General features: G+C 45.3%; 1 protein-coding gene across 4 annotated transcripts in view; it reads left to right on the forward strand.

Annotated features, from left to right (window-relative positions):
• Positions 1-13204, forward strand: part of DPP6 (dipeptidyl peptidase like 6) — a 731733-nt gene that overhangs the window by 454272 nt on the left and 264257 nt on the right. For all 4 annotated transcript variants that reach the window (XM_019530500.1, XM_019530482.1, XM_019530507.1 and 1 more), the window contains exon 3: positions 3798-3896. In XM_019530500.1, coding sequence (XP_019386045.1) covers positions 3798-3896 — 99 coding nt within the window. The remainder of the gene's footprint in view (positions 1-3797; positions 3897-13204) is intronic.

Here is a 13204-nt window from a genome sequence, read left to right on the forward strand (position 1 = left end):
GGCTTGCTGGCATGAGCAGCTCTCCCCTTTCCTCAGAGATAGTACATACCTGTGCTCACAGAGAAGGAGTAGTTCCAGTTCTGGCTTTTGTGGAAGGAAGACTTATCATGCCCTTATCCCACCACCATCCCTGGGTTTCAACACTAGTATCATGGACCCCATTCCCCCGTGTGCTGCTCAATGTACATCTAAGTGTCGTTGCACTGTGGATTTTCCTGGTAAATAGTTTCCATATTGGCTGTGGGTACACCTGAACATTTGGGCCCTGGGTTGCCTGCTGTTCCTACCCTACATATGCAATTGCCCTGTTTGCCGCCATCAGGCACCAAGCTTTAACATCTTGCTGCTTGGAATATAACTGAAAAGATTGGTTTCCTTGAATTCTTGTACCCCACGGTTTTCAATTGAGTTAATAAAGAAAACAACAAAAAAAGATGCATAATCTTACATAGAGGGATTTGGCAAGGCTTGTACTGGGGTATTTTAGTTCCTGGGGCAACTGAGGTGAAATGGAGTAGAACAATTACACATTCAGCTATACTTAAAAAACAGGAAAACTGAAAAATGTGTCATAACCTGGTAAAAAGCAGTACTGGAAATTTTAGCACCCGTTAGTGAAGGAAACATGCCTCCTAGTTATTACTAAGTGGCTGTGGGTAGCTCAGTGCGTCAGATTAGTGAAGTAAAAAGCCATTTTCTCCTCCATTAATTGGCTGGAAAGAGTCTGTTTCCATTGTATCTAAATGGGGACGTGTTCAGCCTGCGTAACAAGTTAGCACTGAACAATAGTAAAATGCTTAGGGATATAAGATGCCAACACACCTCAGGCACTCAGATGCTACAGTGATGAGCCATACAAAAACAGATAGGCCTGGAGCTTCAAAACACAGCAGTATTTTTTTTTCCTTTTAACAAACTAATCTTCTTACTAAGGCAAAGTGAAAACATTTCTGTCAACACAAGTTTTTCAAAGGAAACTTGGGCTTTGGAAACAAAATTTTCATGGAAAGAATTTGCTTTTCATGCCTGAAAACCACCCCCTGCCCCCCCCGTGAATTTTAAAATATAGAATTTTTGGCCCCAAAAAAATCAGGTTTCAGTTTTGTTGTTTTGGGATTTTTGTTCTGCTTTCTTTTGTTTTGTTTTGCTGTAAGAAATTGAATTCTTATCCAAGGAAGTAAATTGGCATTTCCAAAACAGTTACATACATAATTTGGGACCCTTGGATACTGCATATGTTTCCCCCGTATGGAGGCCAAAGCACCAGCGCAGTGTTCTCATGGAAGGTTTTCTGAGGATCATAATGGAGCGTGGTGGTGACTGTACACACGAGTGGTGCACTAGTAGGGAAGAAACTGTGCTAATCATGCATTAAGCTTCTGAGAGTTAACTATAACCTCTACTGCCAAGCACTCAAAGAGCTCCTAAAATTGTGGTGCCCTCCTTTCCAACCAGCCTGACTTCTGAGAGTTGATTAATTAAAGTCAGCATTGTTTATACCCTGGATAGTTTAATTCTTTTTTAAGGTTTTAAAACATAACATTCTCTGCACTTTCTTGGGTTCGCCGCCAGATTTTAATGCAACGTAAGTGTGCTGGTTTTAATGGGGCTCACCAGGCATGTGCAGAAGAGGCAACGGCTCTGCTTATTCTTGCACACTGTGTTGTGTTAAACACTGGAATTGGAAGTCCTTTTTTAATGATGGTTAAAGACTTTTAGGAGTCTTGATGTTGGCCAAAGGGCACTAAAGACTGCTTTGTTATCTGATCTGTTTTCCATCTGGCAGGCATCTCTTACCATATTCCAAAAACGGTCAAGATTTTCAATATTCAGTGTAAAAGGGAAAAAAAAAATTAAAGTACTTTAGTACTTGGTCAAGATCATTGAGAAGGCAGCAGTTTAATGCCAGTGAGATGTTTTAGCTCTTCAGTAAATACAGTCATTCTGTTGATCGGGACAGAATTCCCCTACTGTGTCATGCACAAGCCTAGGCTCACTACATACATAGCACTACAAAAATGCCTTCAGTACAAGCTGAATTAGAATGGGTGGGAGTGGGATTCCACAGCTGCTTCCCTGTACTGCCCACCTTCGCCTCTACTGTTGCCACTTTTTCCCCTCCCAGCCCCGTGCCATGATAATGAGGTGAAATGCTGACAAGACAGTGTTTGGCCCAACCCCATCCAGCCATGTTCAGGTAATTAGCCGGCGCCTCACCCGCCTGCGATTCTGTTATTCTGCCTCCTTGTGCTCTCGGAGGAGTTCCAGACTCGGAGGATTCCTTTTAAACAACCCCAAATGGCACAGCAGTTTCAGGTGTTTTGTGGTCTCAGGTGTTTTGTGGTCTCTTGTACCACAAGGGCACATCCAGACAACCTCAGTTGTGCAGTATGACATGCTGCAGATGTGTGCACATACTGCACAGTCCAGTGTTCTCCATGCTGCAAGGGCATGCTGTCTAAGCATGCACTGCACTGGGGTTTTTTTCCCATGGGTTTTTTTTTTTTTGACCCCTGGTTAGGGGTGAAAAAAACCTGTTGGGGGGGAGAACAACACAGTGCAATGCACAATAAGGCAGCATGTCCTGCTGAAAAGTGGAGCCAGGCCACCTAGAGCTGTGCTGCGGCTGCCGGCCAGGGTCTGCAAGCATAATTGCCACGGCTGCAATTACCAGGACCCCAGGTAAGGCTGCTGGGCCCAGCACAGTGCAGGCTCCAGCCTCCGCTACCGCACCCAGGGCAACATGCCGCGCACCCAAGTGCGCATGGCCCAGGCATTCCCCAGCGACAAGTGGCTGTGGTACAAGGTGCGCCACTGCTAGTTGTCCCTGGGGAACCAAACATCCATGGACATCTGGACGCACCCCAACAGTTCAACATTTTTGGTCTTGAAATTGCTTCTCCTCCTCTTAGTACATGAAGAGTTTATAGTGGGAGTCTTGCCCTACTGCCAGAGTGCTCGTGGTGACAGCATATGAAACAGCAGAACATGTACTGGAAGCATGTCTGGGGGCAAGCGAAGTAGAATCATCAGGAGACTCATTATGGGGGAAATAAGCTGAGGATGTCCTCTTCTGTACCGGGAAATCTTCCAGGTCTTAACAATAACGTGCATGCTGCCTAGGTTTGAAGGCTGAGGAACTGTTCAGCTGCTGTAGATGTCTCTGCAACAAAAATTGCCTAGCCCTTTTTGTTTAAAATGATCATGCACCAGATTCATAAAGGCGCCTGAAGAGGTACAGACATATTGTGGGATTTACAAAGCACCGAAACAGCTTTAATGGGTAACACCTATTAAGGATCTTTTCTAAATCCCACCAAGTTGTGATGTATATTTCTAAATGCCTTTATTAGTCAAGTCCTACGTGATGTTTAATGACAATCCCCCTCTAAAGCTATATGAATGCTTAATTTAGGAAATGATTTCATCAGTAGTGTCTAATGTCTAGCGACATCTATTAGTAGGACTACTAATAATGGCGTATGCTTTTAAAAGAGGAACCATGTCCTCTGCATGGGGTGGGGGAGCCCCACAGACTTTGATTTGTGATCCTTCAGTAGCCACGGGAACTTGATATTGGTTCCTGGCTGTGGAGGCCTGATTCTCATTTATGCTAAGGTCCCTTTATACCACTCTGGCCATATAGAGATGTCTTAGCATCACTGGAAATTCATGCTACCAAGTTCTGCCATACATATTCAACTGTAGATTCATTTCAGAATGGGGGGTGATCTGCTCCATTTTCAGAAAAAATTCAAATTAGGAATAACAGGTCTTTGCTTCTAAATGTTTTACAGTGGAAGATAACAGCCTGTCTCAAAAGAAGAAGATAACCGTAGAAGATCTGTTCAGTGCTGATTTCAAAATTCATGACCCAGAGGCTAAATGGATAAGTGGTGAGTTGGATATACACATGGCTCTAACTCTGCTCTCACATGTGCATGACACGTCTTTCTCCTTGTCTTGCTTTTGCTCTAGTATCAAAGTCCCTGTTCCAGTTTCAGGGTAAATATAAATGGTGTGGCTCCATTATTCATGGCATCATCGTGTTGTTTTTATGTGTCCCTGTTGTCTAGGGGCCCTGATGACAGGGTTGTGGCAAGCGCTATACAGATATGTAGTGAAAATAAGGAGCTTGCAGTCTTAGGCAGGTGATGAGATTCAGCAGGCAGCCAAAACACATGATTAGAACACAATTGCAGTTGGGCTTTATTTTACCACAAACAAATCTTCTCATGTATATCTTCATAACTTAGTCCCTTCCCAAACCATTTTTGCAGGCAGAGTGGTGAAGTGTTGCTACACAACCAGCAGCTCAGTAGTCCAGCAACAGCTGGTCTGCTTCTTGTGTATGAGCCAGGCGTTCTTCTCATCCTGTCTTGCTCTGTGTTTTCTAGTTGGGGGGAGATGGTATTAATAATGTCAGAATTAATGCATATGATATTTGAAGGAATGGAAATTGTTCTACAGATGCAGATTCTGACTCCCACTAGAAACTCCTGCAAGCTAAATAAGCTCTAGCTGGAAGAGACGTGAGACTATCCAGCCCATGCAAGGGCCCACTCCAACTCCCACTAAAGTGAATGAGAGGCCATCTGTCAAATTTAATCAGGACTTTTCTGCTGCCGGCCTTACCAGGAGAGAAGGATAAGTGTAGTTATATCTATAATGGGGGCTTTTCTCAAACATTAAAGGATCTGGAAAACTACTGTCAAGAGTACGTACTGGATAAGCACGTCCCCTGGTCACCTTAAGCAAGGCCATTTCTAACTAGCACCATCCTCTCTTTGCAGATCATGGCTACCTGGCAAAGGAGGAATTGAAGTCACCACCACTTGCCAGGGGACTTCCGGTTATTGGGGCCCTAGTTTTTGCCCAATGTGAATTTCTTTCACTTTTGCTTATAATGTCTTATGTTTAACAGTCACTTCTGCCACTAAATTGTTTCCATTTCTTTCTCGGTTAAAAGGTAGAGGTTTTTTCCTACACAGTAATAGTCCTTCCTGTGCAAGTACAAGCTACCCCAAGTTTTGATCATATGCTAGTACCATGCTTATGCTTTAATTAGCTTCTAATTTTGGCCAGTGTTGTAATTCCCAGACTAAGGGGTCTAGACTCCATCAGGCCTTGAATCGGGCCTCAATGACCGAAAGTTATTTAAAAGCCAGAGTAAAGAAAGCAACATAAAATCAACAGTAAACTATCATTGGTGCAGCTTCTACAAGTATGTCTCATACTTAAGCTTTGTAGTACTAATACTCATAGGTATACTGCACCAGCTTTTTATCTCAATTAACCTGAAGTAAGTCCAGAGGAAGTTCATGAAGCTGGTAGTATTTCTTTACATTTATACCTGTATCAGAGATCAGGCTCCTAGTATAAAATGCTACCACATCATTCACCCACAGGCTTGATAACATTTCACAAACGTTAAGTAAATCTTTCAATATTATATGTGGCTTCTAACTGACCAAGTCCCATTTAAGGTGACTGATAAATCAATAAAAGAGCTTGAAATAAAACTTAAGGGTGCCTATACACATACACTGAGGCTGTTCCAAGGCACTGTAATTACAGCGTGTTGGAGCAGACTCGATTACCTGAGTCTGCTGGAGTATGGTAATTACTGTGCTCCAGCTGACTTTTAGCATCATGTGTACCAGCATCCCCATGCTGAACAATAGCGGTGGGGGCACTTTATCTGAAGCTCTTTTGACTCAATGGTGCTTTAACTGAAGTGCCCCCACTGCCATTTTTCAGCATGGGGACACTGATACACATGACACTCTGGGCACTTTAATTGGAGTGGGTCTCGGAGTAAGTCTAGTTAAAGCTTCCCTCCCTCCCCCGCAAGAAGCACAACTATGAAAGCCATAATATTGTGGCTTCCCAATCCCATGCTCTGATCATAACTTTAGACATCCTTTGTCCTCTTGTACCACTGTTTTCAGAGGTCAAAAGTCCTGTTGTTGTTTTTCCTAAGAACTTACTGAAGAAGCCTATAATAAGCTAATACCACTTAGTATTAAATGGTGCTGAAGGACCTGTAGGAAGAAAGGAAAATAAGTGGGTTGAATCAGGGCTGTTGAACTGGCACCCATAGGCAACATGTGGCCTGCATAGGGTTATGTTACAGCTCCTGGACTCCTGCCCAGCCACCACTCTTTTCATGGCTCCAGTTGCAATAGAAACTAGAGTGTCTGGGCTTCCACTCCCTCCTCTACCTTTTGATGCCTACTCCTCCACCAGAGGCAGGGCTGTGCAGCCCAGTGAGCTGAGGGTGAGTCTGAGGCCATGCCGGTGCACAGTGCAGCAGTGGGGAGGGTGCAGGTTTATGGTGTTGTGCAGGGCATGGGTGCATACTGCAGCAGGGGGGTAGAGGAGACATCCAAGTGGTGTGCAGCCCAGGGGCCTCTGACTCACCCTTATGCCACCCACGGGTGTGCAACCCCTGCCGATGTGGCCCGCAGAGTATTCAGTTTCCAGTCGATTAGGTAGTTGCACAGCTCTGGGTTGAATGGATGGACATTGTTTGGGGATTCCAATAGAAATAATTGAAAATGTGACGATGTAATATATCCTTGTCCCCATCCCATTCTTTTGCTGTTAACACCATAGCATAAGCCAATCTAATTTAGAGAGATCCAAACGCTAGATTGCAAAAAAAAATCAATTCTCTCGACTTCTTTCACATGTACAAAATTTCCCTTAAAGGTATTTCTCTCTCTCTCTGCATCTCTGGCTTTACTTTTTGTTTATACAAAAGATGGAGTTTGATAGCCTAGCAGTTTGCTTAAGCGTGGTGTATGGTTAGAAGTATTCAAATGACCTAAGCGATCATTAAATGGGAAGAGTTTATTAAGCCAGAGGAATACACTTCCTCATTTTAGAACAGTTGACAGAGATGAGAATCAGCCTCAAAGTTTGAGATAATTGCATTTCATGTGGTGAGATCACAGGTTTCTCTCAGGCTTTGCAGAGCTCTCTTAAGGTAGTTTGATGGTTAGGAGTAGTTTGTGTATTTTTTTTATTTTAATAGCATTTTAGGTGGCTTTCCTAATAACCAGAGATGAGCCCAAACTGGTTCCTGAATTCTGAAATGATTAGAATCTTGGAAGTGTTGGATTCAAACCTGTACTTATGATTTTCAGTTGTAAACGAGAGAGAAGTTTTCTGAGGTTAAATACAAGTCCAAAGTGGTGGAAATCTCATTGAGGATTCTGAGGGTATTACATTTCCTTCATGTTGTACCAAGTTTCACCTAAAAATGCTTGCAAATCTTCAGTACTGTCAGTTCATTCAGCTAATTGATCTGTAATGAAATACTGACCTTGAGTCGTTGCTTAAAACTAATTTGTGATTTAGATGGGGTATGAACACTGTTTCCATCAGCCCATTTTTATAATTTCCCATGTCACAGGATGGGGTCCGCAGGGATAGCCATGATACTCCTAGGGCTCCTGGACTCTGCCAATCCTGCTCAACAGGCACCTTCTTTCTTTCCTGCCATGTCTTGCTGGTAATTATAAAAAATAGAGAAACTGCCCTCGAGTGTGTATTTGGACATGGTCCTGATGGACCCCACTGAATCCTGTGGGTTCTTGGACCCCTTTTGGGTCCCGGTCCAAAATGGTGCCTCACGGGACACCCTCAGCCTTATGGGCCAGATGCATGGCTCCAAAGCCATCCCTTTACTATGCCTCACGCCTCACAGATGCTATTCACACATTGTCCCTCCAAGGCCTTACTTTATTTTGGCCTCCAGTCATCGCTGGTCTCTCCGCAGCCCTGTCTCTGCACCCACACTGGCACTGGGGTCTGCTCACCCTCTGTCTCACCGCACCCCTGATGCTGGGGTCCCCACACTGTAGTGGGCCCTCAATGAGGCCTCCTCCTTCCCCAGTAGCCTCAGCCCGATCCACCAGTCTATAAACAACAACCAAGATATGAGCTCCTGGGCTATAACATAATATAAGCAGTTCAGGGTGCGCTCTGTCCCTTTAAAATAATGAAATTTCCCCACCCAGGACTAAGTGCCTTATAGGCCAGGGTCCCTGGTGAGCTCCCGGAGCCGCCTTAATCCTACCAGAAGCAGAACGGGCAGTCAAGCTTCCTCTATGAGAGCTCCTTCCCCCTCGGCTGCTGACAGAGAACTAACCCTTTAGTCCCAGCCCTGGGGTTTATATGTGCCCAGGCCCTTGCCTCTTCCTGTCAGCTGACCACCTGCAGGTGCAGGCTAATTCCCTCATTAGTCTGCTGCCATGGTAACCTGCACCTGTGGAGTTCCTGCCTGACCGCTAGGGCCCTCTAGGCGGTTTCTGCCCTTAAAGGAGCAGGCACCATAGTGCCCTGCGACATCCCATGATTTTCACATTGCTCTCTATAGGTTATAAAGGATCTAAACAACCTATGAGGTAGGTCATTATTTGTCTCCTGGGGGCAGGGTCCCAGTTCTGGTTCTCAACAAGAGTAGGCATGACTTATCTACACTGGGAGGTATGTATGGGGGAGAAATGCTGGGCCAGGTTCCCAGCTGGAGGGCATCATTAGAGTGCCATTGACTTCCCTGGAGCTCTGATGATGTATACCGATTAGGGATCTATTCTCCATTTTTCTGTACACTCCACCTTCCACTCTCAGCAGGTCCTCTCACTTTCCACTGAGAAGTGCTGTGAGGCACATCAGCATGGCTGTTAAACAATGATTCACACATCCTGTAAATCATGGAGACTTGCTTTTGTTCTTTCTTCGCTTTCTCTTAATGACAAGAATATGCCCATCCATACCAGCTCACTTTATTTGTTAATGGAAAGCACAGCAGCGGCCCATAGTCGTACTGACTTCCTTGGATCCTGTAGTTGATTGGTTGTAGCGTATCACCAGTCACTGCTATTGTTTTCCTAGCCTCCAGGATTGGGTTAAGGCCTGCCATGACATCACCAACAATGCATTGGTGGTGGGGAGAGGTGGCAGTATGATAATGATGTTTCCTGGCTGCTCGTTCCCCAAAGGGGGAAGTGACAGACAATAGATAGCTTCTATTAATAACGGCTGTATTTACCAGTGCTCTTTAAATGACGTGCATGCAAGTGTCCATAGAGTGGTGCAAATTACTAAGCTTTCACTTGGGAATCCGGTGGGGTGTTGACTTCTGATGTGTTTTTTTTCTCCAGGCTTGTAGTCTTTTCTTTTGTGTAGCTTACCTCAACTGCTTTTCCTGTATAAAAACAAATAGTTTGATACATACCATTGTTAAAGAACGATTGCTATTTTCTGTTCTCATTGAACCACTTGAAATAGGGAAATGGACTCATTCTGAGAGCAGAAGGGTTTGTTCAAATGCAAACTATCTTTCCCTGGGCGCATCTACATGCGAGATTTTCTGTGGAGTAGACTAATTAGTTCCACAGTTAACATCTTGGCATCTACACATGCAGGGCTCTTAGGCTAGAGTAAACTAATAAACTCCACAGCAGTGTAGTACTTGTACAAATACTATCCTGCTTTGGAGTTTTTTACTCCACAGCAGCACGTGTGTGACCAGCCTAGCTGGGACATGAGGGTGCTCCAGTGCAGGGGGTTGCCTACTGGCTAGCCTCACACTGGAGCACCCTTGGGCCCCATCCAGTACCTCCACAGCACGTTGAGTCAGGTCAGAGCAGCCCCAGGATGGCAGGCTGACCTCCCTCTCCTCCTCTTCCCAGGGCCTCCTGCCAGCTGGGGTTGCTCTGACCCAGCTCAACATGCTGCAGTCCCAAGCACACATGTAGATGTGGCACCCAAGAGCAATAAACTCTGGCACAATAAGCACCGGAGTTTATTCTGTTGCATTAATGTGCACATATAGATGTTCCCCCTTAATGCTACAAGAACAGCTAAAGGTTGGCTCAGCAGTCTTTGTCATGCCAGAACTCCTCCTTGCTGAGGATAAGCCCATCAGCTGCAACTGAGAGCATGTTTCCGGCACCATACAAGGTCACACAGAGAGCCAATCCTTGCCCCAGTGGGCTGACAGTCCAAATGAAAAATACAGTAAAAGGATGCAACAGGTTGTTGTTAGGGCAGTTATCAATTGTATGAAGAGGCACTGAGATACTGGAAGCCAATCAAATAGCTAGGAATTAGGCTAACCATCTAAAGTCCTAGTCCAGTAGTTTAACCCCAACAAAAACACACTGTCCCAGTACCATATCACTCCTGTTTCTCATCTGAAGAGCCCCAGTGGCTAAAATTGAACTGCCATTTTCAGAAGCGACTTAGAACCCTAAGTTTGAATCTGAAATGCTCCCGAGTGTCTAAATAACTTCCAAAAATGGCATTTGTCTCCCAAATTGCGTAAGTCCTCTGAAAGTTTTACCCAATAACTGATGTCAAAGCCAAGCAAAAGTCTTTTTTTTGAGTACTGAACAGTACACAGGTTTTTACTGAATATTTTACTAATAACATTACAAAAGGATCGCTAGGCTCTTTTTAAGTTGAATATTGAATGTAATGATCCAGAACTAATACGTTTTATTTACCATGCTGAAAAATGTTGTCTTGTAATAACCAAGGTAATTTATTTCAGTTTACCTTTAGTAATAATGCTTGGATCAAGAGAACTTGAAGAGCCCCGTGTCCCCAAGCCTATTCTGTACAATGTAAATTCATTGAACTATATTGATAAAACCACCGATGCGTTTCAAATGCTGCAGACGCATGAGGAGTAAATGAATTTTTTATGGTTCACTCTGCCTAAATGTTAAGAACTTTTTAAGTGCTTGGGGGTTTTTTTATTTAAAAAAAGGTGTGAATTAAGGTGTTGCGTTGACAGCCCCATGAAGCAGCTTTGTAGACACAGAGGTACAGCAGGACTTCCCCACGTTGCTCTTCAAATGTGTTTTAAAACATGAACTGGGAGAGGGTCTACCTATGAGTGCTATCCAATAAGAGTCTTTCTATTGACTTCAGTTGATTTTGAATGGGTGTCTGCATGACTGAGGTTATAGTTTATCTCCTTGGCCTGTCTCTGCCCTGTCCATTACCATCAGCATCAAAGAGTTTGAGTTCATAAAGAGCATCTCTAAAAGGAGAATCAGGACAAGAAAATTGCCCTAATCTAGTGGCATCTGCATGAAAGACATCAAGGCGTGCCTAGTTTCAAACAGAGATTAACAGAAAGTATTTATAAAGGAAAGACTTATATTTATACCAGTGTAAACCAGGAGTTATTCCCCAGGTGCTAAGGTCCCGATAAATGCCATAGAGTGAGAGAATCGGGGCTAAACCATTTTAAGTTCTGCTTTGATGCCAGCAAGGCTATTCTGACATGTGAAACCTTAAAGAAACAAGCTTTCTTTCCAGGGCTACCAAACGATTAAAAAATTTGATTGCAGTTGACCCGACTCTGATTTTTAAAAAACTGTCATAATTAATCACCATTTTAATCGCACAGCTAAAAACTTAAAATTATGCTCTGAAAAACTCCAAATAATGCAAAATTATGCAAGTACTTTGTATGGTTGGGGGGAGTGGCGGGAATTCGTGAAGGTGTGGGAGGTTGTGGGTGTATGGGGTTTGGAGCCTGAGGAGAGGGAGAGCCCTGCATGCCCTGGCAAGATGCATGGTACTGTGGGTCAAGAGTGAGGGGCAGCAGCATGGTTAGTGGGGCTGTGGTTTGAGAGTGAAGGGCAGGGGTATGTCATAGGCATGTCACTGCCACCCCCCACAATCTTATTACCTCCTGCCACACAGGTGTCTTCTTTTTTATAACTGGAAATATGCTAACCCTACAGAAATGCAGCCCAGTGGTGTGTAGAGCAGTCCCCACTACCTAAGTCTGTGGAGGGGAATGGGTGGAGGGAAAGGGAAGAGGAGAGCGGTGCAGATCAAGGCCCTCATGGGGAGGGAGGGAGTGGGGAGGAGTCAGAGGATGGGGTGAATGGGCCCCTGGGTCCAAGCTAGGTTGTGGGACAGAGCCATGGGTGGCTTATCCAGGGGCACAGGGAGGCATGGCTCCCCACCACTATGCGCACCCCCGAGAGAGGCATGTGCCCCCCTCCCTTGGATTTGTGTGCAGGGTAGAGGTGGACTGCCTGCTGCATGCTGGAGCTCTGCCCTGCTTCGTTTGCCCTGGAAACCACTCACTCGCTACACAGCGTGTCCCCTGTCCACCTGCCAGCAGGAGGCACAACATAGTGTTGTGCAGCTCTTGCGACAAAGGCAGCAGGGCGTAGAGCCCCAGCCCACAGCAGCCAACCCACCTCCACCCCACACACAAATTCTGGGGGCACATGCACCCCCATACTTTCCTCTGGGAAGCATGCAGCAGTGGGGAGCCACCTCCCCCCATGCCCCTGCACGAGCCTCCCCCAGCCCCATCTCATGACCCACCCTGGCCCCGGGGCCCCATTTGCTCCTGCCCCACCCCACACTTTCCTTCACCATGAGGACCTCAATTTGCCACCCCTACCTCTTCCCTCTTTCCCCATCCCTTTCCCCACAAAAGAATTACCTCCTGGGCACTGCTCTATGTGCCACTGTGCTGCCTTCCTAGCTGCGGATGCTTGTGTGTGTGTCTGTGTGTATGCCTGTCTGTCTCTGTGTCTCTGGGTCCGTGTCTGTGTCTGCATGCCCCTCTCTCCCGCTTTCCTGCTGCAGCAGCCTGGAGCCTGCACCCAGGCTGCCCTGCAGCTTTTCTGCACTGCCACTGCTTCCCCACTGGGTAGTGCAGAGGCAGCGGAATGGACCCCGTGCATGGGCTCCAAAACCACGTGCGCAAATAATGCGTTAAAAAGTTTAACACAAGAACAAATTAACACGTTAATCACACATGTTAATGGCGATCACTTGAAAGCCCTATTTCTTTTATTTGTATGTTTGATTTGCTAAGATGGCTGAAAAAAAATCTATCCCACTCTTGCCACAGTAATAGCCAAATAGCCTGGCATCCTTGTAAGTGTTGCAGCTCATTCTTGTTCTCCAGTATTATTCTCCTAGTATACTTTCCTGTGTGACTGATGCATCCAACAGAAACTCTTTCTTATTCTTCATGGCAAACAGAATGCACTTGTTTTCAGCCTGTCCACTTTAAGGTTGAAACCTTGTTTGTCAAGCCAGTCATCTACTGGGCAGCATCTGCCAATTTCCAGCCCCCAGAGCAGAGAGTAGAGAAGGCCGCCATAGCATAGTAAAACCAAAGTAGTTTCTGTGCTTATGGCATTGA

The sequence above is a fragment of the Crocodylus porosus genome, unplaced genomic scaffold (genome assembly GCF_001723895.1).
Source record: "Crocodylus porosus isolate Cpor-Errol unplaced genomic scaffold, CroPor_comp1, whole genome shotgun sequence".
NCBI classification, from domain to species: Eukaryota; Metazoa; Chordata; order Crocodylia; family Crocodylidae; genus Crocodylus; species Crocodylus porosus.